Source organism: Mustela putorius, unplaced genomic scaffold (assembly GCF_011764305.1).
Source record: "Mustela putorius furo isolate JIRA1106 unplaced genomic scaffold, ASM1176430v1.1 tig00000695_pilon_pilon_pilon, whole genome shotgun sequence".
NCBI lineage: Eukaryota > Metazoa > Chordata > Mammalia > Carnivora > Mustelidae > Mustela > Mustela putorius.
In genome coordinates, this window is record NW_025421447.1 from 6,752,133 (window position 1) to 6,779,656 (window position 27,524).

At 59.7% G+C, this 27,524-nt stretch overlaps 2 protein-coding genes and 1 long non-coding RNA gene across 3 annotated transcripts; 2 read left to right on the plus strand and 1 right to left on the minus strand.

Moving 5' to 3' along the window:
* Positions 1–3,114: 3,114 nt before the first annotated feature.
* On the plus strand, positions 3,115–8,820 carry SLC2A4 (solute carrier family 2 member 4). The gene is made up of 11 exons (XM_004760345.3): positions 3,115–3,408; positions 4,735–4,851; positions 4,975–5,147; positions 5,237–5,361; positions 5,474–5,589; positions 5,692–5,854; positions 5,955–6,142; positions 6,322–6,426; positions 6,567–6,668; positions 7,143–7,346; positions 7,821–8,820. Exons 1-11 carry the CDS (start codon positions 3,376–3,378, stop codon positions 8,022–8,024), a joined length of 1,530 nt encoding a protein of 509 aa, XP_004760402.1. The 5' UTR covers positions 3,115–3,375; the 3' UTR covers positions 8,025–8,820.
* A 545-nt stretch (positions 8,821–9,365) lies between these two features.
* On the minus strand, positions 9,366–15,036 carry YBX2 (Y-box binding protein 2). Its single transcript, XM_045083257.1, has 9 exons — positions 14,697–15,036; positions 14,042–14,105; positions 12,568–12,601; positions 11,641–11,730; positions 10,902–11,186; positions 10,653–10,753; positions 10,219–10,396; positions 9,840–9,924; positions 9,366–9,742 (listed from the first exon to the last, which is right to left on the minus strand). Exons 1-8 carry the CDS (start codon positions 14,971–14,973, stop codon positions 9,874–9,876), a joined length of 1,080 nt encoding a protein of 359 aa, XP_044939192.1. The 5' UTR covers positions 14,974–15,036; the 3' UTR covers positions 9,366–9,742; positions 9,840–9,873.
* Positions 15,037–16,217: 1,181 nt separating this feature from the next.
* Positions 16,218–27,055, plus strand: LOC106006610. Its single transcript, XR_006607647.1, has 3 exons — positions 16,218–16,557; positions 18,402–18,704; positions 26,801–27,055. It is a non-coding gene; the product is annotated as an uncharacterized LOC106006610 (long non-coding RNA).
* The last annotated feature ends 469 nt before the right edge of the window (positions 27,056–27,524 follow it).

Here is a 27,524-nt window from a genome sequence, read left to right on the forward strand (position 1 = left end):
AAATAAAATCTTATTAAAAAAATAAAAATAAGATATAGATTAACAAACACATGCACAACAGACGGTGTCATTGACTCAATCCTCTGCACCCAAGTCCCCGATCTATAGACAAGATGCGGAGAAGGCACAGAGAGGGGCCCCGGCATTGCCAGAGCTCAGGAAGCAAGGCTGCCTTCCAGAAACTGGAGGCGGAGTGGGCCTGTGGAGTAGGAGCTGGAGGCAGTGTATCTGCGGGGGTCCCCGGGCTTTCTCAGGCCCCCCCCCAAGCCAATCTCTTACCTATCACGGGTTGAACACAGCCAGAAGGCAATGATCACAGGAGCTTGGAAAACAAGCCTGCGGGGATTAACGACCCGTGGTAGAAGGCAGAGCAGAGGAAGGGCTACAACCCGTTCTATCGAATGGGTCATGGTCACTCAGCAAGGTATACATACACCCTTAGATCTCCCACGCAAGGTCCCTTCCTCCCCTCACCCCCTCATGTCATGTGCCTCTCCTTCCTTTTCCATCTTCTTCTTCTTATTATTTTTTTTAAGGTTTTATTTATTTATTTGACATAGAGGGACAGGCATGGAGAGAGGGAATCCAAGCAGGGGGACGTGGGAGAGGGAGAAGCAGGCTCCCTGCTGAGCAGGGACCCCCCCCCCACACACACTCCCTCGCCCTGACTCGGGGCTCAATCCCAGGACCCTAGGATCTTGACCTGAACGGAAGGCAGATGCTTAACCCGCTGAGCCACCCAGGTGCCGCCCTTTTCCATCTTCTATCAGCAACCTTGTTCCCACTTCCAGGCGGGTTATCCTACTCTCTTCCAGCTCTCCTGATTTCTCTCATCTCCTCTCCCACTTCCCCATCCCTCTCTCCAGGCTCTTCTCTACCTAGTTCTGACTTGATTTCTTTGAGTGAGCTTTCCCCAGGGGCTTAAAGCCCTAGAAGCATCACTGAGAAGCCCATCAGAAACAAAACATCTGAATGAGCGCAGGCACGCCCGTGGAGAGAACCCAACGGTGAACTTCACCAGCTACACTGACTTTTCATCTGCCCCCCTCCCCTCACCCCTTCACTCCTGCCTGTGCCTCCTGTACCCCCTCCTTGCTCTGAGGCACCTTGCTTGGCTTTTCCCTTCTCCCTGCCCTTCCCCCACCCCTTGTAGGAGTCCAGCAGTTGGTTCTTCCTTTATCTTTAGATTGGTCCTTCCCTGCCTCAGTCCATGGCTTCTGCTCCTTTGGGACTCCACTATGCTCAGCTCTTAGCTCTTCATCAACACCCTCTTAGTGAGACAGGTGTAGCCATTCAGCCAATAGTTCCCTCCTTGGTGACTGTTCCCCAAGCTGCATTCTTGGCCGGAAGGACCAGACCGTCATGCATTCATACTCAACAGGTGATGAGTGCCTGCCACCAGGCTGGGCGCTAGGCACACAGAGCTGGGGACACAAGGTGACGTTCTCTCAAGGTTGAAGTACAGCGAAGAAATGATGCCAGTCGGCTACATCGGGGACACAAGGCTTTCTTTGTTTCCAGCAGAAGCCAGCAAAGGTTTCGGAGAGAGGGTGAGCATTTTTTCTGAAGGGCACCCAGGGGAGAAACGGCAAGGCGTGCCCTGGTACAAGGAGTTAGGGATTGACTAGAACGTGAGGATAGAGTCTAGAAGGTGGGGCAGAAATGGGGCAAGAAAGGCAGGAGGTCTTTTCCGCTCTCAAAAGGGGTTTGAACTTGAGAGTGGGGACAATAAAGAACCACTGGCTTTTGGGGAGGGAGTGATGAACTTGAGCTTTTTTTATATTGAGCTCTGTCCTCCGCATAAAGGAAAGTAAGGAGCGAGAGGTAACGGTGGCGGGACGATGCCTCAGCAGTCCAGGTGGAGAAGAGCAGACGAATGTACGTTTAGGAGGTCAACACACCCTCCCCCACCCCCACACCCTGTCCAGCTAGTTACCTGGACAGGGCATGGGGGTGGGGGAGGGGTTGTGGCAGGGAGGAAGGGAACATGACCTCCAGGATGCTCACCCACTGGGAAGAGGAGGTCAGGAGGCAGGGCAGGTGGGGACATGCGGATCATGGGAGCTGCTCCGTGCTGGCCGCAGCTGAATCCCCACATCCCGAGGTGCAGAACGGGGCCTGCGCTGCACGTAAGGAAGCCTTGGAGAGGTGGCCCGGCGACGGCCAGGGGCCCCCCAGACGGCTCCGCCCGGACGCGCTGCGGATCCTCGCTCTTCCTCCAGGTGGCACCACAGTCCCGCGCGTCCGAGGTCCGTGCGCTGCGCCGGGCGCCGCGCTCCAGTCAGCACGCGCCAGCTCTCAGGTCGCGCCCTCCTCGCGGGGGGTTCACACCCTGAGCGGCCTCCGGAGAGCGTGTCTAAGTAGTCCACGCGGCGGGCACATTCGCGGCAGCTCAGGGACCTCAGGCCGGTGTCGTGGTTGGTGTGACCAGCTGTCCCTCGGGCCGCCTCCGGGAGCTAGTGCGGGGAACCGGGGTAGGGGAAGGACCAGACAGGCAGTGGCCAGAGCGCGGATGCGCGAAACGAGGACCGCCAAGCCCCAACACCCGACGCGCTGGGGACCGAACTTCCTGTGCCCCAGGGCCATCCCCACGTGGGAAGCACGTCTCGGACCCTTTAAGCCTCCGTCTCCCTGCCCTCCCCCGCCGGGGACCGGCCGGGACACCGGGGACCTGACATTTGGCGTCTCCCAACGCGGGAGCTAAAAATAGCCGCGGTGGGTTACTCCAGGCCATTGCTCCCCAGCCACCCCGCGCGCCCGCTCGCGCGCGGTCCCGGGCCGCCCGAGCTCTCTCCGGGGCCAAGCGTGCCTGCCGCATCCCCTCCTCCCCGACCCCGCGCTCCCCACCCGCCGCGTCCACTTTCCGGCGCTACCCCAGCCCCATGCCCGGCTGCTGGGCCGAGTCCCCACGCGAGGTGGGGAGTGACCTCCTCTGTCCCGGGACCCTTTCCCCCCAAACTTCACCGCGGGAGGCCGGCAGGCACCCACCCCGCGCGTGTTGCCGGGCACGCTGGGGAGGCGGGGCCTCGTCGGCCAACCCGCGCCGCCGGGCCAGACTCTGAGCTGCGGGCCTAGGGAGGGGCGTGGGCTTCTGGGCGGGCTCCTGGCCAATGGGTGATGCGAAGGGCGTGGCCCGTGGAGGGTTGCGGGGGCTCTTCGGGCCTCTCCCCCAAGCCCGGCTCCGCCAGATCCCCGGGAGCCCTGCCGCTCTCTGGGTCCGTGGCTCGCGGCGGTGGGTCCTGCCGGTCTCGCCCTCCGCACGCCGCTCCGTGACGCCCGTCGCCCCCGCGCCCTCTGCCCGCCGGGCCGGGGCCGCCGACCCCCAGTCGCCTCCCTGTTAACTGAAGCTGCTGCGCCCCGGGTTCCTGAAACAAGATGCCGTCGGGCTTCCAACAGATCGGCTCGGAAGTAGGGTTCAGCATGCGGCATGGGCGGGACGGGGGCGCAGAGCCCGCTTTTCTCGGGCTGGGGTCGCGGTTGGGGTCAGCTAGGGGGCGGTCCCTGCGCAGGCGCAGGGGGTGGGAGAAGTGGGGGCCTGGCTATTTATACCCGAGCGGGACAACCCGTGACTGTGGGATTCCAGTCCTTCCAAGAGGCTGAGTGGGTCTGGGGGGACTGTCCGGGGGCATGGGCCACCCCGCGGTTTCCCGAGCCCAGGGTTCTCCCCCTTCTCCTGGGCGCGGCGGGGCGCGCGGGGATTGGGGGACACCCTACCATAGATCCAGCCCGAGAAAGCAGATCCGGGCTGGTCTTGCCCTCCTGGAGCTGTCCGTGTGTCCCGGCTCGCGGGAAGTTTTTCGAGGAGCAGAGGTTCTCGTGGGCCCCCACCCCCACTCCTGGCCGTCCTCCAGGACGCTGAACTTTCCCTTGGCCCCATGGCTGGTGGAGGGGCTGAGGGGAGTGTCAGCCCCCCCTCCCCCAGCTCAGGTTTCCGCTTGGAGACAGTGTGTGCCGCCAGCGAGCGGCCACCGCCGCCACCGCCCCTCGCACCACCTTCCCGCCCCCATCCCCTGGGCGCGGCTCTCCCAGGCAGAAGCCCGCACGGCCCCCCGCCCCCTGCGGCGGAGCCTAGAGGGGGAGGGGAGCCCGGGGCGGAGACAGAGACGGCCACCCCAAGGGCCATATGCGGGAAGGAATGACCGCGATGTCCTTTTTGGAATTGTCCTTCTTGGGCGTGTTGGGGGCCTCCAGGAGCCCTCTGAGAGCACCCCCAGAGGGGACAGAAGAGGACAGAGGCCGGTGATAAGGCCCTTGTGGGTTTATAAATCCTGCGCCATCAGGAATCCCCTTAGCATTTGATTTTTGATTTTCTCGTTTTCAGGGACAGGTAGGCAGAGCAGGCAACATCACTCCTAGGGCCCCTGACCCAGAGGAGACCTTAGCTTCAGAGTGGGAAAGTGACTTGCACAAGGTCACACAAATCTGAACTCCAGTCTTAAGGCCCAAAGCCTGCCCCAAGGTCACCGAGAAACAGTGAGGCCAAGATCTTCAAACATTTCTCAGCTCGCTGGACTCAGACATCCCGTTTCTCCTTCATGCACCGTGACATGCCCGGTGACTGCTGCTGTTTACACTGAGTTCCTCTTCCGATTCCTAATATGGCCCAGTTTCCCTCAGCCAACATGTTGGATGGAGCCCAGCATCTCCAGGCTCCAACAGGACCCAGGCCCCTGGGTGAAGGGCAGAAATCATGATTCTGTGTGACCCGCCTCCTCTCTGCTTCTGCCCACCCAGGACGGGGAACCCCCCCAGCAGCGAGTCACTGGGACCCTGGTCCTTGCTGTCTTCTCTGCTGTGCTCGGTTCCCTGCAGTTCGGCTACAATATTGGGGTCATCAATGCCCCACAGAAGGTGAGGGGCCTGCAGCAGGCAGAGTGGGCTGTCCGAACATGGGGGCGGGGGACAGCATGGGAAGCCGAGGGGGAGGTCTCCGCAGGCCATCATTTCTCCGTTGTCTCCCCCCACACACACCAGGTGATTGAGCAGAGCTACAATGAGACGTGGCTGGGGAGGCAGGGGCCTGAGGGACCCGGCTCCATCCCGCCAGGCACCCTCACTACCCTCTGGGCTCTCTCCGTGGCCATTTTCTCCGTGGGCGGCATGATCTCCTCCTTCCTTATTGGCATCATCTCTCAGTGGCTGGGAAGGTATGGGGCTGGTGGGCGAGGGTTGGGGCAGGTAGGAAGGGGGCCTCCGCCTGGTACCCCAACTCTCAGCCCCACTCCTTGCCTGTCAGGAAGAGGGCGATGCTGGTCAACAACATCCTGGCGGTGCTGGGGGGCGCCCTCATGGGCCTGGCTAAAGCCGCGGCCTCATACGAGATGCTTATTCTGGGACGTTTCCTCATTGGCGCCTACTCAGGTACCCGCCGCGCCCCACACCGCACCCGGAGTCCTGCTCTCCTCCGCTGGCTCTGAGCTTGGGGGTGGGAGCGGCCAGGTGCCCTCACCCCTGTCTTCTTCCCTGTGCCCAGGGCTCACATCCGGGCTGGTGCCCATGTACGTGGGAGAGATCGCACCCACTCACCTGCGCGGTGCCTTGGGGACGCTCAACCAGCTGGCTATCGTCATTGGCATTCTGATCGCCCAGGTGACTGGGCCTGGCCTTACTGGGTAGCTGGGGGCCTGGGGTTGAGTGGGGGCTCTGGGCTGAACAGCCTGCCCCCTTTCCTTCCCACGCGCGGTCCCCCAGGTGCTGGGCTTGGAGTCCATGCTGGGCACCGCCGCCCTCTGGCCCCTGCTCCTGGGCATCACGGTGCTGCCTGCCCTCCTGCAGCTGGTCCTCCTGCCCTTCTGCCCGGAAAGCCCACGCTACCTTTACATCATCCGGAACCTGGAGGGGCCCGCCAGGAAGAGTGAGCTTCCCTCCACTACCCCCACCTTTCTAGCACCTGTCCTGCGGGGGGCAGAGCTCCCCCACCCCATCCACTCATGCCCAACCCTCATCACCTGTAGGTCTGAAGCGCCTGACAGGCTGGGCAGACGTGTCGGGCGCGCTGGCTGAGCTGAAGGAGGAGAAGCGGAAGCTGGAGCGGGAGCGCCCGCTGTCCCTGCTCCAGCTGCTAGCCAGCCGCACCCACCGGCAGCCCCTGGTCATCGCGGTGGTTTTGCAGCTGAGCCAGCAGCTGTCGGGCATCAATGCCGTAGGTGGTGGGCAGCCTCGGGTGGGGCGGGGGTGGAGGCGCAGCCTGGGAGAAGGGGAGCCCGCAGCCCTCCCCCACCCTGGAGATCCAGTGATCCAGCGCAGGGCCATCCCAGCATGGCATGGCTAAGAGGGATGGAGGGACGCACTGCCAGCCCTCTTCCTTCTCCTTCCTCGCAGGTCTTCTATTATTCAACCAGCATCTTTGAGTCGGCGGGGGTGGGGCAGCCGGCCTATGCCACCATAGGGGCCGGGGTGGTCAACACGGTCTTCACCTTGGTCTCGGTAATGGACAGTGCCACCTCCCTGTTGGCTTCGCGTCCCCCAGATGCCCCAGCCTTCCTTCCCCCGGGTCCTGCCCACACTTCTTGTGCTCCAGAGACCCCCCACCGAGGCCCCCCACCGAGCCCTGATGCTCTCGGCAGGTATTCCTGGTGGAGCGGGCTGGTCGCCGGACCCTGCACCTCCTGGGCCTGGCAGGAATGTGCGGCTGTGCCATCCTGATGACTTTGGCGCTGCTTCTGCTGGTGAGGCCGGGGGCAACTGGGGCAGGGGTGGGGTGGAGGTGGGGAGCCTCGGTCCAGCCCCTGGGAATGGCCCTGAGAGGCTCTGCGCTCAGCCAGGGCCAGTCCTCAACACCTCCCTGTGATCCCCGGGGCAACCGGGTGCTCCTGAGGCACGCAGGCTGCCCTGCCGCCTGCTCTGGGAGGAAGCTCCAGTGCAAGGCTGGAGGCCAGGATGGAGAGCCCCTGTCCAGTTCCAGGAACTGTCACTCCCCAGGGGCTGCTGCAGAACGAGAAGAGGACGGACCACCTTGACCGAGAGGGCGTCCGCATCCCCTGCGTTGGGCAGCAGTGCGACTCCCGGCTGGGTGTGGACGCTCGGCAGGGCTCAGAGGCCTGCGCCCACCTGGGGTGGCGGGCTCGTCCATCAGCGGCCTGGAGGGGCGGACCTCAGGTCTCCGCTCAGCCTGAATTCCTTTTCCTCCCCGCCTGCCCCAGGAGCGTGTTCCTGCCATGAGCTATGTCTCCATCGTGGCCATCTTTGGCTTTGTGGCATTCTTTGAGATCGGCCCCGGCCCCATCCCCTGGTTCATCGTGGCCGAACTGTTTAGCCAGGGCCCCCGGCCAGCGGCCATGGCCGTGGCCGGCTTCTCCAACTGGACGTGCAACTTCATCATTGGCATGGGTTTCCAGTATGTGGCGGTAGGTGCCCTAAACCTCGTCCCTATGTCCAGCTCCTTAGGTCAGGGGGGGCACGTCACAGCCAGCCCGCTTGCTTTCCCCCCTCCTGGCTGGGAATTACTCGTGTGGACCACGTGGTCCCTGAGAAGCACCCACAGTCCCAGGAAAGAAGGGAACTGAGGGGCATGGGCTAACAGCGAAGGGTCTTCAAAACCAAGTGCGGCCCAACTTAGAGTAAAGCCAATGGCTTCGGGCTCCTACTGCCGGCAGTCGGGAATCCGCTCCCCGAAGCGCTACTGTGCTCCGGGCAGGAAACGGGGACAGGTGTTAGGAGGCAGGGGACGGAGATCCTTTCCTTCACTCATTCCCGGTTTCCCTGGGCCTGCAAGGGAGCCACCTGCGTGTCCCATCACGCCCCCACCGGCCGGGGCCCTGGGCGCTGCCGAGAGCGCGCCCACCCTCCCCTCCACCAACCCTTTTCTCCACCCATCCCAGGAGGCTATGGGGCCCTACGTCTTCCTTCTTTTCGCCGTCCTCCTGCTTGGCTTCTTCATCTTCACCTTCTTAAAAGTGCCTGAAACCCGAGGCCGGACGTTTGACCAGATCTCCGCCACCTTCCGCCGGACGCCGTCCCTCTTAGAGCAGGAGGTGAAACCCAGCACAGAGCTCGAGTACTTGGGGCCCGACGAGAACGACTGAGGGGCCGTGCTCTCGCCCCTCCGGGACCCCTCCTCTCCTGTGCAGCCCTGCGGCCCGCTCTCCCTCTTTGCTCCCAGGGCGACACCCCTGCAGCCTGGTAGAAGTGGGAAACTGGCGGGGACCGTGGTCTGAGCACCCCCTCGTTCCCCTCGCGTGACTCTTGGATTATTTATGTCGTGGTTAGGCTGTGGCCATCAGGGTGGGCCATTCTCTGGGCTCCCCCGCCTCCTCCGTAGCCCACCCCACCCCCACCTGGCCACCCTTCCAGAATATTCTTGTCCTTTGCTAGAGAAGGGGGTTGTGGGGAGGAGAGCCCCCGGGTTGGACGGAAGCAGGAGCAGGACTGGAGCAGATAAGGTAGCTTTCTGCTACCTCGGACTCCTCCTCCTCATGGGCACCTTCTCTGAATTCCTGCCTCATAGACTGGGTGAAGGGGGTCCCGCCTTGACCCCTCCCAGACGAGGAAGCGCCCTCCCAAGCTCATCTCTCCTGGCAGGCTCTGCTCTCTCGCTCAACCTTCCAGGGCAAGAGGGCCGTGTGCCCATGTGTGGTGAGAGGGACTGCCCCCCACTCCCTTCTCCTTGGCCTTCAAGGATGTTCTCCCCGCAAGCTTCTGACCAACTAAGGGCAAGAGAAGTTTGAAAGGCTGCCTGTAAACACGGGGTGGGAGGAGCCCTCAGATATTTTTGTATATGTTTGCAGAAGGGGTAGAAAGAAGAAACCAAAGGTCTGTTGTACTAAATGTATATATATACATATATATATATAGATCTGTACATAAAGTCACTGTTTGCGACGTGCGTCCTGTCGTGGAGGCACCCGGGACGGGCTGGACAGGGACTGCAGCTCCCTGGTCCCCCTCTGCATCCTGCTGTCCCTCTCCACCCTGCCTTAGCTCGAGGCCCAAGAATCCTGTGGCTGTGCTCATCACTCTGCCCCTACTTCTGCTTCTAGTCATTGCCTTTTTTTTCCCCCCTTAAAGTAAGCTCTACACCCAACATGGGGCCTGAATGCACGACCCCAAGATCAAGAGTGGCCCGTGCTACTGATTGAGCCAGCTGGGCGCCCCTGGTCATTGCTTTTACGAACAGTAAATGCTCAGTAAGTTGCAGTCCCGGGTGGCAGCCGCTGCCTTTGGCACTTTCCAGAACATTCCTGCAGGGGAGAGGTCAGCCCCAGGGTAGGGACAGGACAAGTAAATCTCCCGGGATGGGGGGAGGCACCCTCAGACCTGCACCAGGGAGGAGGGCTCACGCCCGACTGGCCAACCCCCCACCCTCTGCCGCCCCCATTGGCAGGGAGGTACCGGCGAGTCCACAGAAAAGAGGCAGACACCAAGACCACGGGGAAAGCCTGGTTTTGTTTTTACTGGAGGCTCGGGTGGCACATGACAGTTCATTAAATGGCTTCAGAGGTAGGGGCTAGAGGAGAGACCAAAAATAAACTGGGGTGGGAGAGAAAAGCAACCAGGAGGAGGTAGAAGCTGGCTGGTTCCTTCACAGCCTGATTTAGGGGAGGGACGTGGTGCCTCTTAACAGTAGGATGGCTCCCTTCCTTCAGCCCTTGGTAGGGACAGAGAAAAAGCAAAAGGCTGTTGCTTCAGCCCTCCCGAGTCTCAAGGAAAAGGGGAAAGCTGGTGTTTTGATGTCATGGATTCTGGGAAGGGGGCAGGGGGTGCTGGGTGGGGTACAGGACGGTTGGAAAAACTGGCAGATAACCTGCATGAGAGAGAGACAGCGACAAGTTGTGACCGGGGACCCCTCCTCAGGCCCAGCGTCCCATCTCCGGGCCTGCCCCCCGGGTGCAGCCGCTCACCAGATGGTAGCTCTGGGGGTCCTTCGTGTTGGAGTCACTCCAGTATGGTAGGTGGGGGGTCCCCACTGTTGATGGGGGCTGAGGTCTGGAGAGAACAGGCTGGTCATTTGAGACCCTCTTACTCTTGAGAGCCCCCAACTTGAACCTTCTTCCACGTTTTTTCTTCCCATTCCTCCCACAAGCAGGGGGGCTGGGGCTCCAAGCAGAGTGAGAGGGGGGTCTGGGGGGACACCTGCCTGAAGGTAGAGGACCCAGCACCAGCAGTCTGGGCTCCATGGTGTGTGTGGGGGTTTTTGCCGGGGCAGAGAAGGGAAGGGAAAAGGGCTGGGGCTGTTTTTCTTACCCCCTTTGCCCCCCACCAAGCAGCCCAGGTCCTCACCTCCGGGGCTGTAGGCTGCCTGGGTCCGGGGGGCTGCTGCCGCCGCCGCTGGAAATAGGGGCGGTTTCGTTGGCGCTGGGGCTCAGGCCGGGAACCATCAGTGGGGCCTTGGTTGGGCTTGGTCTCTCCATCCCCACCTTCTGTGGTAGGCTGCTGGGGTGGCCTGGGGCGGAAAGGCCTGGGGAGACAAGTAGGAGACCCTGGAGCAGGCAGAGAGAGCCAGTGGGTTCCGTCTCCCTCCCTCCCAGGGCTCCCCCAGAAGAGGGGAACCAGCCGGCTTCCCCCTCCCCCACCCCGGGCACCTAAGCAGCCATCTCTCAGCTGCCCTGGCCCCTTGCCGCCAGCCTCAGGCTCCTCTTAGCCTCGCTCGCCACACCCCACGCCCACCAATGCCAGACGGCAAGGGGAAGACAGCCTGGGAAAGGGAGTCTTACCTGCGGTACCGAGGCCGGAATCTGGGAGGGGGCACACGATCATCTCCTTGCTGGTCCCCCTCCAATGGGGCTGTCTCTTTGGACTCTACCCCGTCGGTGCCCTAGGAGCACGCAAAGGCCCGGGGGAGTGGGGGAGGGGCGACAGCATCCAGGCCCCAAGCATCGGGACCCGTTCCCTGGAGACCCAGAGGTCTGTGTCCACCCCTCCCCCGGGTGCGGCAGCAGCCTCCACATGCCCGGGACCCCCACCTCTATAGGCTGCTGCTGGCTGGGGGGCCGAGGGCCTCGCACAAAGCGCCGTCGGTAGAAGAAGGGAGGTGGGCGCCGCCGCCTGGGCCTCTGCCCTGAGTCCTCAACTCGTTCGCCTTCGCTGCCCGGTTCCGCCCCACCAGACGGAGCCTCTGCCACCATGGGTGGGGGGGCGGCCGGGCGAGGCCGGGGGATGAACCTGCGGAACCTGCGCCGATTGGGGGCGTAGCGGCTGCCCTTCACTGGCACGCCCCCGGGCCCAGTCACATTGGCAGCTTCGGCACCCTGGGGAGAGGCGGGGAGCACCGCAAAGCTCACCCCAGCTGCACACCCAATGCCCCCAAACTCACTTCCCCTCCTCCCAGGTAAACCCCCCCCCCATCTGCCCTGCAGCACCCCCAGGCTGCGGTCTCCTGCCCTCCTCCAATGGCCTGGGTCTGCCTGTGGACGCTTCAAGGAAGGGCCCCTCTCTAACTCGCCCTTCCCAGGTAGCTGCTATTGGACCCTGCAGTCTGGGGTTGGGGAGGAAGAGGGCAGGCTCCAGACTCCTGTAGAAGCCACTAGAAGTGCTTGGTGCGTGACAAAGAAGCCTGGAAGTCATGAAGGGCTCTAGGACGTCTGGCGAAGGCCCCAGCCATCCTGGGGACAGCACTGTCCCACTCCACTCCACAGCCTGGGCTAACTGGCCCGAGGAAGGGGGCCCTCGGGAGGGTCGCCCCAGCCTCGCCCCAGCCCGAACCTTCTCTCCCTCCACGACATCGAACTCCACGGTCTCCCCGTCTCCAACGCTGCGTAGGAACTTCCTGGGGTTGTTCCTTTTAATGGCCGTCTGGCAGAGGAAAGGCCATGAGAAAGGTGAGGGCAGCAGGCCCGGAGTCTCCCTCACCCCTGCTGGGTCCGCCACCCCATTTCCTTCTGTTCACCATCCATCACGGGTGCAGCTGGGCCGGAGGGCGGAGCGCGGAGGCAGGCCAAGTTCAGTGGGGGAGAAGCCGCAAACCAGAGGCAAACCAGACGCCTCCCAGCGCCTGCTCCCTCAGCACTGTCCCTGGGACACGCTCCCCCCTCCCTTCAGCCTTCAGGGATTTCCCAAAGGGAGGCCAGAAGCAGGAACTCAAAGCATAACCAGAGGCAGACACCGTCCTAAGTTGCAGAGCGGGCAAAGTGCCCTGTGCTTCTTACCCGAGAGCTCCTGCCCCCAGAGAGGTGGTTCTCAAGCTGTGGCCGCACCAGCATCACCTGGAGACCCCTTCAGACGGGCGGCGGCCCCTCCCACAAGCTTGACCGCTGCAGCAGCCCTGGGTTGGGCGAGGGTTCCCAGGGCCCATGATGCTGCTGCCTTGGGGACCACACTTTGAGAACCACCGCAAGTAGCTCCAGCCTGTGTCCTTTCCCTCAGAACACGGCCTAGGGTTCATTCTTGAGTAACAGGTCCCAACGTGGGGAGTGAGCATGCCACAGCCAGGGGGCAACAAGCACATTTCTCACGCAGACCGCGTGACACACGTGGGGCCAATGGCGGTTAATACAGGCACCTGAGGCGAGGGGGAGGAGGGGACCACTTCCTGGCGGGCATGCTGTTTCGAGGGGAAAGCAGGCAGATGATGGCAAAGGCCTTCCGGGAGGGGGTGCGTTCTTCCCCACTCCCCGCCCCCCCAGCTCTTACCTGGTGAACAAAGACATCCTCCTTGGTGTCATTCCTGCAGAACGGGAGGGGTTGTTGGGAGGGGCCTCAGGGAGGCCTCCCCAGGTGGCCAGACCCCAAAGGAGCAGGCCCACCCTCGCCCACCACCCTGGGCTCCCCGAGAGGATGGAGGGTAGACGGGCCCAGGAAGTGATAAGAGCCAGGAGTTGGTATGAAGGGAAGGATAGCAAAAACCTCAGTGAAAACCCTGAACTTCCTAAGGGTGGAGGGGGTGGCAAAGTCACCTTGAAGACGCTGGGCCAGCTCTTTACCTGTGGAGGACTCACTTCTCTGCCCCAGGGGCACCTTAGAACCTGGCAGTGCCGAGCAACTACCTCTGGCCAACACCCCCGCCCCAGCCCCTATCACAGCTGGAAAATTCCTCTCCAGGTCTTCCCTTCTACAGTCTAGAAGGAGGGAGAAAGTGTGGATGGGGGTGGGGGGTCGAGGTGCAGAACGAGTCTGAAAAAAGGACAGTGTTCCCAGGGGCTGCTCTAAACATCCCCGATACTTTATTCTCACCCTCAGCCCAGGGGTGAACCCCAGATCAGCCACCGCCACCCCAAAATACCGAGGGACCAAGGGTGGGAAAGAGTGTTTTTGACCATTCTCGATCACGACTTGCCTAATACCCCAGCTTATCCTAGCACCCCATGGTGGGGCAGAGGGGAATGGAGAGATTTTTCTCCAGAACTTCCCAGGAGCCCTCGGTTTCCAGAATTAGAGAGGAATCCTTCCCTAGATCAAATGTGCTGGCTTTAAGGCACTTGGATCTGCACAAAGGTCAGCCTGCTAAGAGGGAACTAGGGCCTCCTGGGAGGGCTGGGCTGGGCAGGGTGCCCGGGCTGGGGAAGGGCCCACTGGGGGAGACCTGGCTCAGCTCAGAATCTGCCACTGTAGCCCCTCCCCCAGACGGGAGGGTTAGAGATGCCCAAATGAAGGAAAGCAGCAGCCTGTACCAAGGCTGGCTTCCTTCCCCAGCCAGCCGCCTGCCGGGCCCTCCCCAGTCTCTGCCCGGTCAGGGTCAGGTGGGGGGGATGCAGATGAGCCAGCAGCCCTCTATGGGACATGAGTCAGGGGAGGGCTCCTCCAGCGCCCGAAACAGGAAATGAGTGAGAATTCCAGCCTGGAGCCCCGAGGCGAAGACAGCAGGTACATTCTGCCCCAAAGGCGAGGCAAACTAAACCGCAAGGTGAGCCAGACGCGAGCGAGCCGGCAGCGCAGAGCCAGGTTTGCTAGGTTCCTAAGTCATTAACTCTCGGCTGCCCTTGGAGGTGCGCAGGCGCCTTCATCTCACCCACGTCTGCACCGCGGCTAAAGACTTTCAATCAGCGTCAGCTGGACTCGGCAACCATGTGCCTCAGCAGCCGGGAGAGAGGAGTCGGGAGGGTGTCCAGTCCCACCGGCCAGTTCAGAAAAACGCCCCTTTCTCCCCCTTCCCGCGTTTCTCAGATACCTGTTGATGAATCCGTAGCCATTCCGGACGTTGAACCATTTCACAGTGCCCAGGACTTGGATTGCTGGCAGGCAGAGATGCAGCGGGACAGGAAGTAAGAGACGAGCTGGGCTCAGTTTGGAGATTCCGCAAATCCTGCCTCCCCTTTACCGATTACGGGTAACTTCAAGCCACCGGTTTCTCCCAGGAGCTCCAAGGCTTGCTTTCTGATCCCACATCCACGAAATGGACGTGCCCACACAGGGGGGCCCGGGCTCCCAAGACCCTTCCAACTCGAAGTCAGGCTCCTCGTGGGCTACAAATCCACGCCCCGCACCCAGAACCAGGTACCTGCAGGGCCCACCAAGTCGGGCCCTCCCAGTGAAAGGGCTCCCAGAACACCTGCTTCCCTGGCTGAAATTCGGCTAGGACTAGGCCCAGGGTCCAGCCAAGGGGCCCCAGCGGGACCCGCCCACCACGCCCCCACCAGCGGGGAAGGCACAGCGGGATTTGGCGCCAGCGGAACTCACTCAGCTCAGCTGCCCCCAGCCCAGCGAGTCCTTGGAGCCGCGGGGCCAGGCCGGCCTTGGGCTCTGGGGACCGCGTGGGCTCCACAATGCCCCTCCCCCAGCCCGTCGACCCCGCAGAGCGGCTCTGGCACGCGCCCGCCCCTCACCCAGCACCGGCTTGTCCGCCTGACTCCGGGCCGGGGGCGCGGGGGTCCCCGACGCTGCCGTCGTCGGGTTGCCAGGGGTGCGGGGACCCGGCGCCGAGGGGGTCCCGGTGGCGGGGCCCGAGGCGGCTCCGACTCCGCCGCCGCCCGCCCCGCCGCCTGCTTTCTGTGGCTCCCCCGCGGGCACCGGTACCACCACCGCTACCACCCCTGCCGCCGTCGCGGGCACCGTCGCCGCGGGGGCCGCTGTCGCCACCGCTGCCGCCTCCGCCTCACTCATCCCGCCGGGTCCGGTACCGGCCCCCGCCGCCGCCACCTCCTCCGCCGCCGCCACCGCCCCGGCCCCTCCCCCCGGCTCGCGAACCCGCCGCCCCGCTCGGTCCTCGCGCCCTGAGCCTCGCCCGCACGCCGGCAGCGGGCCCCGGGCCGAGGCCAATCGCAGCCCGCAGCCGCGGCGCGCGCAGGCCCCGCCTCCCGGCCACAGGCCAATCGGAGAGGAGCAGCGCTCCCCCGGCCCGCACCCCGGCCACGCCTCCCTGACTTCGCGCGGAGGCCGAGGCCCCGGCTCGCAGCCCCGTAAGTACACCTGGGCCCCACCCCGCACCCGTCACATGACCGCCGCCAGCCCAGCCGATTGGCCGTCCGCCCCTTTCCCCTCCCCCTCCGCCCCTCTCCACCGGCCGCGGGAAATCAAACGGGCTGGTCGCGCCCCAACGGCCACCTGGCCTCTGCGCGCCGGGCGGGGCGGGGGGCGCTGCTCCGGGGTTGCCCCTGACGACCCGGGTGGGGGGCTGGGCCCGGCGCCGGCAGCCTCCGCACGGGCTGGGGGCGGCACCGCTCCCCTCCGCCCTCGAGACAGCGGGTGTCTGCACTCCGCCCGTCCCCGGGGGACGCCCCGCACGCCCGGGGCCGGTGCCTGCCCGCGCCATGGAGCGACGACTTTCCGCTCGCAGTCGCGCTCAGTCTCGCTGTCGAGGTAGAAGCCGCAGAGCAGACCGCGGCGCTCCGTTTCCGTGCGGCTCTCACCCTGGCCACTGCTGTGCGACCTCGCCCGAGGGAGCCGGTTCCCGCAAGCCGCCCCTGGGCACCCGCAGGTTCCCCGCCGATTCGGGGTCCCGCGCGCCGCGGCCGCCCAACCAGCTCCCGGGCCGCTCCGTCCGCCTTCTTCCTTTCCCTGCGGCCTCGAGGCCTTCGCGCGGGCTCCTCCACCTGCGCGCGTCGGGGACCTTCGGCGCGACCTCACGGGCACACCCTCATGCTTCCCCGGGCGCGCCTGTCTCGGCCCCGGTCCGGCCAGCTGGCCGTGAACCGCACGGCGCAAGAACTCGAAGTGCTGGAGCCGGCAGCGCCGCTCGCTGCTTCTTGAAAGCTGCGCGGTCCCCGCCCCGCATGTGAAAAGACGGGGGTCCCCGCGCGACGCCCGCCCGGGTTTCAAGGGGGCCCTGGCGCTCGCCGCCAGCTGCAGTGTCGCTCCCGGCCTGGTCCGGCTCCAGAAGTCGCTCCCTCCGGGGCCGCCCCACCTCGCGACCTGGGCGCAGCGTATTTTTAGCCGGGACGTTGCTCCCGGGCGGGCCTCGTGCCGGCAGGCGCCGCGGGCCCCACGTGCACGTCCCCTGTCCCCGGGTCCGCGCTCCAGCCGCGGCCAATCCCGGTGCCGGCGCGCCCTCTGCCGGCCGCTCCCGGAGGCGCCGGCTTCCTCGCAGTCCGGGACACCTGCTCCCCGGTCCGCCCCACCCTGCGACCCTTCCCGAGGCGACGGTTCTGTCTCAACGCGGACAGAAAAGGGGGGGAAAGTGAGAATCACGAGGCAAGGCCGGGAAGGATGCAGAAATGACCGCCCTCCCACGGGCTGTTTAGGACCGAGGTACCTGTGTTCAGCCCCTGCCTGGAAGAATGCAGAAGCAGGAGGGCCAGGGCTGGGACAAGGGAAGCAAGAGACCGCACAGGGTGGCCCCGGGAGCAGAGGGAGCGCAGGGAAGGTGCCGAGGGAGTTCTGGTGTGGGCTGGTTCGCTGCACTATGAGACGAGGGGAAGCTCAGAGGAAGGGGGAGCCCTGCCTGCGGTAAGGTTAAGAAAGTGTTAGGGGTTCCCCGGGTGAGGGCAGTTAAGAACTCTTGTTCATAAACACTGACACTCTTTATCTCCGCAGACAGGAATTAGCAGATGCCACAGAGATAAGCAGTTAATTTCCCTGTTCTGTTGAAGGGTTTCCCCGTGCGATTTCTTGCGGTGATTTAAGTATGTTTACCAACCAGAGCTAGGAAGGACTCCAGACATTATAGCCCAAAGCCTTCCTCCTCTGCCACTCTCTCTCCATTCACTTCTGTCCACCTCAAGTTCAACATCTTGCCTTGTCTTGTTCACTGTGTTATCAAAATGAAAGCAACTCCCCCCACCCCCACACCCATCTCCTTAGCAGTCCTCACCCTTCGCAGCCCCATCAAAGAAACACCAGGCGAAGCAGTCTTCATGGCCTCTGCTTCCTTGTATTTCCTTCCCTCCCTACCAAATCTGGTTTCTCCCTGCCCTCCCTGAGATGTCTTCAGCAACGGTCCCCAAGCCCTTCCTAATCGGTTTTGGCGACCACCTGTCACCTCTGCAGCCTGCGCGTCCATCCCTGAGCCCCTCCCGCCTCCCAGCAGACCCAGCCGGCTCTCTCCAGCCAGTTGCCTCCAGGATCCCGAAACTGAAGAACCCGCCTATAAGCCCCCTTTTTCCTCCCCCTCCACCCACTGCTCCTTGCTGACATGACCACGTACCCACAGTCATTCTGCGGTGTCCACCTCTCACCTGGAGAAGTTTCCTTCAGCCGCCCCGGTGTAGCACGGTGGAGGTGAAGATGCTGGCATCAAACCAAGACACTGAATGAATGATCGAGAAGCTGGTGCTGGCTGTGCCCCTCGTCCCAGATGCTCCCAGCGACTCCCTGCCCAAACACATACAACTTCTCGGGGCCCGCACCTCCTCTCACTTTTCTCAGCTGTTCCAGACCTACAACCTCAAGTGCCTCTGCTCCCAGTCCCCTCTTCCACGCTCAGCAAGCACTGCCAGATCCTTGACCTTTCCTCTGCCTCTGACTTTGCTTACCTCCTCCTTCTGGAAACCTCCTCCTTGTCTTGTTCTGTTCGTAATATGAGTTAATATTGATTCAGTATTTCCTGTGCACCACACCCCAAGCTAAGGATTTTAGATACCCTCAATCGTTAATTCTTTATGACAATCTTGGGAAGGGAGTGCCATCCGTATCCCCATTCTCCAGATAAGGAAACAGGCTTAGTGGGGTTAAGCAACCAGCCCAAGACCACACAGCCGCAGAACAAGCCAGTGGGGCTTCAAAGGCAGGGCATAACTTCTGAGTCGCCAGCTTCCTTCTGCTGTGCTATGACCATACTTTTCCATCCTTTCTAGTTCTTTCCATATGTCACACTTTTCCTTCCAAACCAAATTTCTTGAAAACCTGTCTGTATTACCCGGGCTCTGCTTCTTCCCTTGACCTGGCATCCAGGAAAGACACTGACACCTGCCATCCCACCTAGTTCAACAGACACCTTTTTGCCCTTGTTTCTCTACCTCGGTCTATGGGGCAGGTGCACCTGGAGACCATTTCATTCTCAGATTTCTCAACGGGCTCACCAGCCTTCCTAAAGTTCAGAGCCCCCAGTTCTTCTCTCGCTCTGATGCTATGACCTTTCTTTTGTGTCCCCTTAGGAACCTACGTTGCAGTCTTAATCCCCACACCTGTGAATTGCGACCGTGTTTGGAAATAGGGTTGGCAGGCGTGATCAAGTTCAGGGGGTGTCACTAGGGTGGCCCCTCACCCAGTGTGACTGGAAACTTCCATGTAGAGGCAGCCGCGGAGGGAGGGTGCACCATGAGGACGGGCCAACGCCCCGGTGCCACAAGCTGCAAGGAGCACCTGGGGCCATCAGCAGCTGGAAGACGGAAGTGGCTTCTTCGGAGAGAGGACAGCCTTGCTGACATCTGGATTTCAGACTTCCCTCCTACAGAACCGTAAGCACAAATTTCTGTCTCTTAAATTTAAAAAATTTAAGATTTTATTTACTTGACACAGAGAGAGAGAGAGAGAGAGAGCACAAGCAGGGGAGAGTGGCAGGCAGAGGGAGAAGCAGGCTTCCCACAGAGCAGGGAGCCTGACGCAGGGCTCGATCCCAGAACCCTGGCATCATGACCTGAGCGGAAGGCAGTCACTTAACCAACAGAGCCACCCAGGTGCCCAGAAATTTCTCTTTTTAAACACCAAGCTTGTGGTTCTTCAATACGGCAGCCCCAGAACCCAGAGCCAGCTCAAACCCAGATGACTGCCCAGTCTGTGCCTCCATCCTGGGCCACCTGAGCTCCAGACCTGGGATGGCCAGCTGCCAGCCGCAAATCCCCAGGGTCCCCTGTCCTGATAAAGGGCTCCACTATATCCAGACCCAGAGATATGGGTCCCACCCTCCCCACTCAGTCCACACCTTCAGCAGCTCCTGCCGACTTGCCCTCCCCTCTTGGGACTGCCCCCTTCCAGTCCATTTTGCAAGAGGTACCCCAGGATTTTGCCCACCAAGTAGCCTACCAGACACCCTGTCCTACCGTCCTGCTTGATTTCTTCTATAGTAATCACACGTACCTGCTATTTCCCTATTCATATTTTCTTGGGTTTTTTTGTTGTTGCTTTTTAGAAAAGATTTTATTTTATTTATTTGACAAAAAAAGAGACAGCTAGAGAGGGAACACAAGTAGGGGAAGTGGGAGAGGGAGAAGCAGGCTTCCCACAGAGCAGGGAGCCTGACGCAGGGCTCGATCCCAGAACCCTGGCATCATGACCTGAGCTGAAGGGAGACACCTAATGACTGAGCCCCCGGGCTCCCTTATTTTCTTGTTTATGATGTACGAGCTTAAAATCTTATCTGTCTCAGTGCCGAAAGCTGTACCCAAGCTCTAGTAGGGGACCAGTGAAGGTTTGTAAATGAAGTAATGAAGACAGCCAGAAACATCTTTCTGAAATGCAGTTTTTTTCCCTCCCAATACTTAGGCACCTTCAAGGATTAATCTATTTATTTGAGAGAGAGAGAGAGCAAGTGAGCACGGATGGGAGAGGCAGACGCAGAGGGAGAGGGAATCTCAAGTAGACTCTGCACCCAGCGCAGAGCCCGGCACAGGGCTCGATCTCATGACCCTGAGGACAGGATCTGGCTGAAACCCAGAGTCAGACACCTCACGGACTGTGCCACCAGGCGCCATGCCCAGCTCATTCCCTATGGCCTGTGGTCCATCCACTGGGCACATGACCCAGAGAGGCTCTTTTATAAAAGGCTTGCAAGGAGCCGGTCATGGGAATGGGGAGGTGGGCAGTTAGAGGCAGTGTCCTGCCTGGGGGTGTGCTGAGGACAGTGGAAGGTGTCCATGTGGCTGGCTCAGCCCATGAACCGTCTGGCTTCAGCTCAGGTCACAATCTCAGCATCTCAGGATGGAGCCCCGCATCGGGCTCCCTGCTCAGTGGGTGCCTGCTCCCCCCTCTGCCTCGTCCCCTCCCTGCCGGCTCATCCTCTGTCTCTCTCAAAGAAAGAGCTGACAGGTCCGATGCTCTATGGCCACACAGCACTTAGAGAAAAAGAATAGGAAACCGAAAGAGATGTACCACAGTCTCGCTCACTTAGGAGACCCCGTCCCACAGACAACAAATCACTGCCTGCCCTGAGTGTCCGTCCTGAGTCCCTCCTGCCTCCCAGCACACCCAGCACACCCAGCACACCCAGCACACCCAGCACACCCAGCATCCCAAGCTCGTCAGAATCCATAAAGATGGAAAGATACACAATAGCACAATTGCCTGTACGAGGGAAGGGATAGAAATGGGGTGAGAGATCAACAAACAAGATGAACCAATTAAGCAAATTTAGGATTGAATGAATGAAACACTCTGTTCTGCTTGAAATGTTTCTGTGACTTCCCAGGAAACACTGGTAGGTAAAAGTCAAAGACCCAAGACTAAATTAGCTCTAAAGACCTGAGATCCGGCCGGCCCTGTCTCTTGTCCTGGCTGCCAAGGCCCTGCCCATCCAGCCCCCAAGCACTCCCTCTCGACGGGTCTTCGGACCCCGGTCCAAATTGCCCGGTAGAGCAGCCACTAGCTACTGAAGTTCAATTAAAATGAAATACAAAACCCAGCCGTGGATAGCGGTTGAGGTTCGAACACAGACATGGGACATTTTTGTCCTCATGGAGAGTTCTAGAAGACGCTGTTGCTGCACAACCATCTCTTGAAAGCTCAGCCTCCATCATGCCCCACCTGCCCTCCAGGTGCAGGGAATCCCCCTTTGAAGTAGTTTCCCTGACATTTGCTGGAACCTTCCTCTGGCCATGGAGGGACAAAGACGAGGGCACCTGGAGCTGTGATGACGACCACAGTCCCTGTTGGCACCTCTGCAAGTCTTCTAAGAATATTCCAGGGGCGCCTGGGGGGCTCAATCAGTGAAGCGTCTGCCTTCAGTTCAGGTGGTGATCTCAGGGTCCCGGGGTCAAGCCCCATATCGGGCTCCCTGCTCAGCGGGGAGTCTGCTGACCCCTCTGCTGCTTGCCTTGCTTGTGTGCTCTCTCTCTTTCTCAAATAAATAAATCTTAAAAAAGAATAAGAATATTTCAGGTTGGGGTGCCTGGATGGCAGAATCGGTTTAGCATCGGACTCCCAGTTTTCAGCTCAGATCCTGATCTCAGGGTCTTGAGATCAAGCTCCTAGTCAGGCTCTGTGCTCAGCACAGAGTCGGTTGGGGAATCCCTCTCCCTCTTCTTCTCCCTCTGCCTCTGCCCCTGCCTCTCCCTCTGCCCCTCCCACTAGTGCTCAGGAAGACAGGGCTGGGAGGGATGTCACAGTTTATGCTTTGACCTGAAGGAGGAAAAGAGGCACTTGAAGTAGCTGCTTGAAGTAGCTGGTGCAAAGGGCCTGAGGCAGAAAAGCCTTGAGCCTATGGGAGAAAAAAAGTTCAGTGAACCTGGAGGACGCTGGGGAAGGCAAAGCCCAAGGAACCAACGCCGTGGAGTCTGGATTTTGTTCCGGTAGCGACAGGGATGCTCTGAGAGTTTTAAAAGGAGGCGTGAATCCGATGACCTGTTCCATTTATTCATTTTTTTAAGGTTTTATTTATTTATGTGATAGATCACAAGTGGGCAGAGAGGCAGGCAGAGTGGAGGAAGCAGGCTCCGCACTGAGCAGAGAGCCTGATCTGGGACTCGACCCCAGGACCCTGAGATCACGACCTGAGCCAAAGGCCAGAGGCTTAACCCAATGAGCCACCCAGGCGCCCCGACCATTTATTAATTTTAAAGAAGCTTCATTTTTTAAGGATTAGATTTCTGCATAATCTTGACACCCAATGTGGGGCCCAAACTCCTGGGCCCGAGATCACCCATCACATGCTCCACTGACCAGGTGAACTGGGCGCCCAGTCATACAAACTTGACTTATCAAAGCACTTGGGTTCACAGCAACACTGAGTGGAGAATCTAGAGATTCTCCTACACCCCTCCGTCCCCCCCACACAACTTCCCCAGCTCCATCTGCTAGTAACACCTCCCTGGGTGGCCCTGCGGGAGAGAAACCCAAGGCAGGCGGCACGGATTCGGGTGGGGGCAGTGGGGATGGAGAAAACGGACTGCTTTGAAATATGCTTCGGAAATCGTATCTGCGGGGCTTGGTGGTGGGCTGGACGGGGCCGAGGGGTCTGGGGCTGGGCGGGTGGTGATGCCCCTTATTTTTCTGACAAACCCTAGATGAGGGATCTCGTCAGGTGCTTGGCGTGGGTCTTGCTTGAAACATGGGCGAGGAGAGCTCACGCTGGGGGCTGGAGATGTGTCTGCCTCGGGACAAAGCCAGCGCCTGTGCCCCAGAGGGTGGGGTGAGGGCTCTAGGAAGCAGGGAGTGGCTCTCTCTATTCTCCCAGTTCGGGAAGCAGAACCAGAGAGGCTGAGTGATGGGGCCAAAGTCAGGCAGTGAGGGACTCAGGCCTGGGAAAGGCCTGACAGGGTTTTGCAAGTGCTGGAGGCCCGCGGGGGCTCTGGAGACCAACAGGGGGTGGGGAGGCCACGAATCCAGGGGGAAACTTGTCCTCAGCTGAGTTGGCCCCTGAGTGATTGTCCAAAGCCCTTTCCTGGGTTCCTCGGTGGCATCGGATGGCCCCACAGCCCTGACACCAGGGGTGGAACAAGGCTTCCCAGGCAGGCTCCAGGAGGCAGTGAGGGTGGAGAGATGTTTTTCTGGGCGGACTGGCCTTTGGGGCTTTCAGGTCAAACTCTGAGATCACAGCTCAGTCAGAGCCACCAAGGTAGCCCCTGAGACGGCCGGGCTGGCTCACCTGTGCAGAAGGGCGACCTGGGGGATGTCCTCTTCCTCCGGAGAAGGGAGTAGGAGGGACCTCCCCTCCCCTCCAAACGGGTAGGAGGCTTGGGCCCAAACAGGGCAACCTTCTTTCTTGTCAAAGTCCCACCTTTGTGGCTGCTTTCCCCTTTGGAAAGTTTAGGATTTGGGGGATCCTGCTCATCTCTGAGCTGCTTACCACCCCCCTTCCTTCTGGATTCCCTCCGGGCTTCGGGACGTTTCTCCTACTTGGCACCCTCTCCCCACCCACCCCATCTGCTCCTTCTGCGAACATCCAGAGCCGGGCACATGCCCCAGCCCCGTAGTGGGCGCTGGGGAGGCGGAGGCCCGGGTAGAGGTAGAGGGCCACGTGGTCTAGAGCTGGGGAGGGAGGGGTGAGTCTGGAGGGGACGAAGCACAGACGATGCCATCTAAGGCGGCCTGGGCAAGACCAGGAGGCCAAGCCAGACCCCTGCCCTGGCCATGGCGGGGTCTACTGGAATGGGGTTAGGATTGGGATCGAGCACCGGTGAGTGGCCCAGGGACTGGAGATGCCGGACCAGAGGCCCTGTCTGCCCTTTACAGACGCCGTCTTCTCCTTACTTCCTCTCTTCCATCTGAGATGCTCTTTTCCTGGGTCTGGACCAGCTCCAAAGGGTTGGCACTGGCTGACATTTCTTCATGCCCCGTACACAGTATTCCTGGACCCTCCCTCATCCTATGGAGGGTCCGAGCTTCTGCAGGGCCCTCTGCTCTGAGGTCTCCCGCGGCCAGAGAACTGCCAGGCTGCCCAGCTGTGTTGGGCCCTGTCCTGGCACTCACTGAGCCACCGCTGTCCCTGCACGGGGCCGTATCTCTCTGCTCTGCTGTCACCTGGCCCCTTTGAATTCCCTGGCCTGTCCACAGGGCCCGGCACCGAGCAAGACTTCTGCTGCCACCCAGAGAAAGAGAATGAGAACTGGGAAAACTCTGCAGTCATTTGCCTCTGGTTTCTTGAGCTTCCTTTCTCTGCAGCCAGGGTCTATGTTCTGTCCTCAGCCCCAGACCCTACATTCTTGGTCTGGTTTCTACAAACCTTGCTGACTCTGTTCTCGAGCACCAGACTCAGCAAGGCCAGGACTTTTATGTAGGGCTTTTGCTCTAGGCCCAGAACCAAACCTACCTCATTCTCCGGCCCTCCCTCCACCTTCTTTTTCTTAGCCTCCAAGGAGTCCAGGTCGTTGTCACAAAGATCCCCCAGGCATCTTCCCAGAGCTCCTCCTACTCTCACACCAGCTCCCATTCATTAACCCATCACTCACCAGGGCTGGACACTAGGTACTCAGCACCCAGGCCCAGGCTGTGTGTTTGTTGATTATCTGATAGTGTCCCCCTCCCTGCTGTGCGGAAAGGGCCCATGCCGGGAAGTATGGATGCCACCGTGTCTCAAGTAGCTGATATCCCTAGCAGACTCAGTAGATGTTCATCGCAAGAACGGGTGAGTAAGTCTGTTCAGAGTTTCGGCTGGGACTGCAGCAGCTGGCTGGGACCGCAGCAGCTGGAGGCTGTGAGAGTCCCTGGCCCAAAGGGTTTCCCATTCACCCGTTCTCAAGGTTCATTTGGAGTGTTTGACTTTTATGCAAGCCCTTGAGGGTAGACAGAAGAATTCAATAGTCCTTGCCCAGATCTGCTGACAGGAATAAATTCTCATTGTGAGATATTTATACCCCCAGGGGACCCCACCCCTACCCTCTCCTGTTTTCTTTCTGTCCGGGGATTACTTCTGTTCATTGACTTAATTTACCCTCTCCTGCAACAGGGAATCTGCTCTCGGTGATCTCAGATGTATCTTTTAAAAGGCACAGCAAAAAGTTTGTAGGAAAATGTGGTAAAACGTTAATAGCAGTCGCCTCTGGGCATTGGGTTTATGGCTTATCTGTTTCTTATTTCCAAAATGTTTTAACAAAAGAGTTCTGTTTTCCATAATAAAATTTGACATAATCCTTTGCATCATTCTCCTGACACACCTGGAGCTCCTTCCCTTTCTGTGAGGGACAAGTCCCACTGAAAACAGAGGGTTTGTCCTCACCCCCAGCCCTGCCCACTTTCCCAAGCTCAACTTGGCTTGAGACTAACATGCACATCCCATCAGAGCTGGCTTCCGAGAACCTTGGGATCCCAGAATCTTTTTTTCTTAAGATTTTATTTATTTGAGAGGGAGAGAGCGCGCATATGAGCAGGGGGAGCAGTGGAGAGAGAGAGAGAGAGAGAGAGAGAAGCAGACTCCCTGCTAAGCAGGAAGCCTGAGGCAGGACTCAATCCCAGGACCCTGTGATCATGACTGAAAGCAGACACTTAACGACTGAGCCCCCCCCCCCCCCGCCAGGCACTCTAGGATCCCAGAATTGTAACAGTATTTCCCTGCAGGATTGACTGTGTGACGATATGGTCTGTCCCCAGACACATCGACTGAAGGCACCGTTGACCTACATCTCGATCTCACCTTCTTCATTCAGTTAACCACTAAATTCTATCAATTAGCTCTCCAAGACGTCTCTGGCGCTCCACTCCTCCTCCCGACCTCACCTCCAGGGTCTTGATTTAGGTCTTCATTCTTGCTTACCTGGTTGAGGATCTCCACTGGTCTCTTGCCCCCAGCCCAGCTCCATCCCCCCCCCTCCCCTATAGAAGAAGTTGATTTTTCAGAACAGTTTTGGATGCACAGCCGAATGGAGCGCAGGGACCTCGATGTTTCCCGCACACCTCCTGTCCCCACACACGCACAGCTCCCGCCTCTATCAACATCCCCCACCAGAGTGGGACATTTGTTGCAGCTGATGGATCTACCTTGACATTGACATGTCGTGATCACCTAGAGCCCACGGTTTACCTTATGGCTCCTCTGACCTGAGCTGAAGGCAGATGAGATGCTTAACCACCTGAGCCACCCAGGCACCCCAGGAATCCTCTTGACTCTTATTTCTGCCTCCCCCCGCCCCAGATTTCACCCATGCTTTAAGGTCCAGTTACTAAAACGCTGCTTTCTGAGGGAACTCCTAGACCAAACCCTGAACCACATGACAGCTTCATGAGCTCCTTATCTCTCGTCCCTCACTCCTTCAACCCATCTCTCTATATCCTGGTCTATCTTGACCTAACACTACTCTGTGTACATCAGAACCACCTTCCCTATCCATCACTGCTGTGCTGCAGAGTCGTTAACAACCAGCTCTGGACAGAGGGACCCCTGGGTCAGCACACAGCACCTGCCAGTTTCTGTGGTTGGAAATACTTGCATCATGGCCAATTTCAAGCTACCAGCAAGACAGTATTGAACATGTAGTTAGGAAGAGATATTAGTCAGGAAGAGCTATGCATGGGGCACTTAGGTGGCTCAGCTGGTTCAGCGTCTGTCTTCCGGGGTCCTGGGATTGAGCCCCAAGTTGGGCTCTCTGCTCAGCAGGGTGCTGCTTCTCCCTCTCCCTCCGCCTCCTGCCCTGCCTGCTTGTGCATGCGCTCTCTTTCTCTCTGTAAAATAGATATATTAAATCTTTTTTTAAAAAAGGGAGAGATGCATACAATTGGTTCTTAAACCTATACAAGCAGCCTCCCCCACACCATGGGCTCCCATTCAAGACTTCCCCAGTGTTCCTTAAAGTGTTCCTCATATGACTGTTGTGACCCTCCTGTAGATTTAAAATTACTTGGAAATAGAAGGTTTACAAAGTCTCCCAGAGTAGATATAAACTCATCTGGCAAACTTCTTTCTCAGCAGAACATTGGTGCCCTCCGAATGATGACCCTCTGAGAAAGAAATGAGAAAACAATGAGCTGAATCACAGGACAGCCTCCAAAGCCATGGAAAGTCTACAGCAGGGTCTCTGGAGAGTTCTACCCGAATGTCTGAATTTTGATCTTGGGGAGTGGGTGTAATCCCAGAAGGTGGGAAAGAAATGTGACTTGCCATTAAGGTACGATCTGATCAATTGTATTCAAATCAGTTCTCAAGAGAGACACTTTTTTTTTAAAAGATGTTATTTATTTATTCGACATCGAGACACACAGCGAGAGAGGGATCACCAGCATGGGGAGGGGGGAGGGGGGGAGGGGGGACGCAGACTCCCCTCTGAGCAAGGATCCCGAGGTGGGACACTATCCCAGGACTCTGGGATCAAGACCGGAGCCAAACGCAGTCGCTTAATCAACTGAGCCATCCAGGTACCCCTGCCAGGTACAATTTTAGGAGCTGCGAACACAGTAATGAACAGAACAGACAGATTCCCAGCCTTATTATACAGGCTCTATTCTAATGGGGACGGCCATCACACAAATAAATGGATGTGAACAGTGTGTGGCAGAGGCTGTCATGTTTGTTATGAGAACACAGAATGTGAGAAGGTGACCAAGTCTTGTAGGTCAGGAAAGGTTTCCCTCGAGAAAGGACTCAGACTGGCCGCAGAAAATGTGAGGGCTCACAGAGCAGAGGACCGTGCCCTGGA

Bases quoted from the DNA above. Each gene is read 5' to 3' on its own strand.
- SLC2A4 (XM_004760345.3), top strand. From the start codon at position 3,376: ATGCCGTCGGGCTTCCAACAGATCGGCTCGGAA. The intron at 5,148-5,236 runs GTATGGGGCTGG...CTTGCCTGTCAG, and splicing joins ATCTCTCAGTGGCTGGGAAG to GAAGAGGGCGATGCTGGTCA. The intron at 5,362-5,473 runs GTACCCGCCGCG...CCCTGTGCCCAG, and splicing joins CCTCATTGGCGCCTACTCAG to GGCTCACATCCGGGCTGGTG.
- YBX2 (XM_045083257.1), bottom strand. From the start codon at position 14,973: ATGAGTGAGGCGGAGGCGGCAGCGGTGGCGACAGCGGCCCCCGCGGCG. The intron at 11,187-11,640 runs GTTCGGGCTGGG...GCCTCTCCCCAG, and splicing joins ATGTCGTGGAGGGAGAGAAG to GGTGCCGAAGCTGCCAATGT. The intron at 10,397-10,652 runs GTAAGACTCCCT...TTGTCTCCCCAG, and splicing joins TTCCGGCCTCGGTACCGCAG to GCCTTTCCGCCCCAGGCCAC.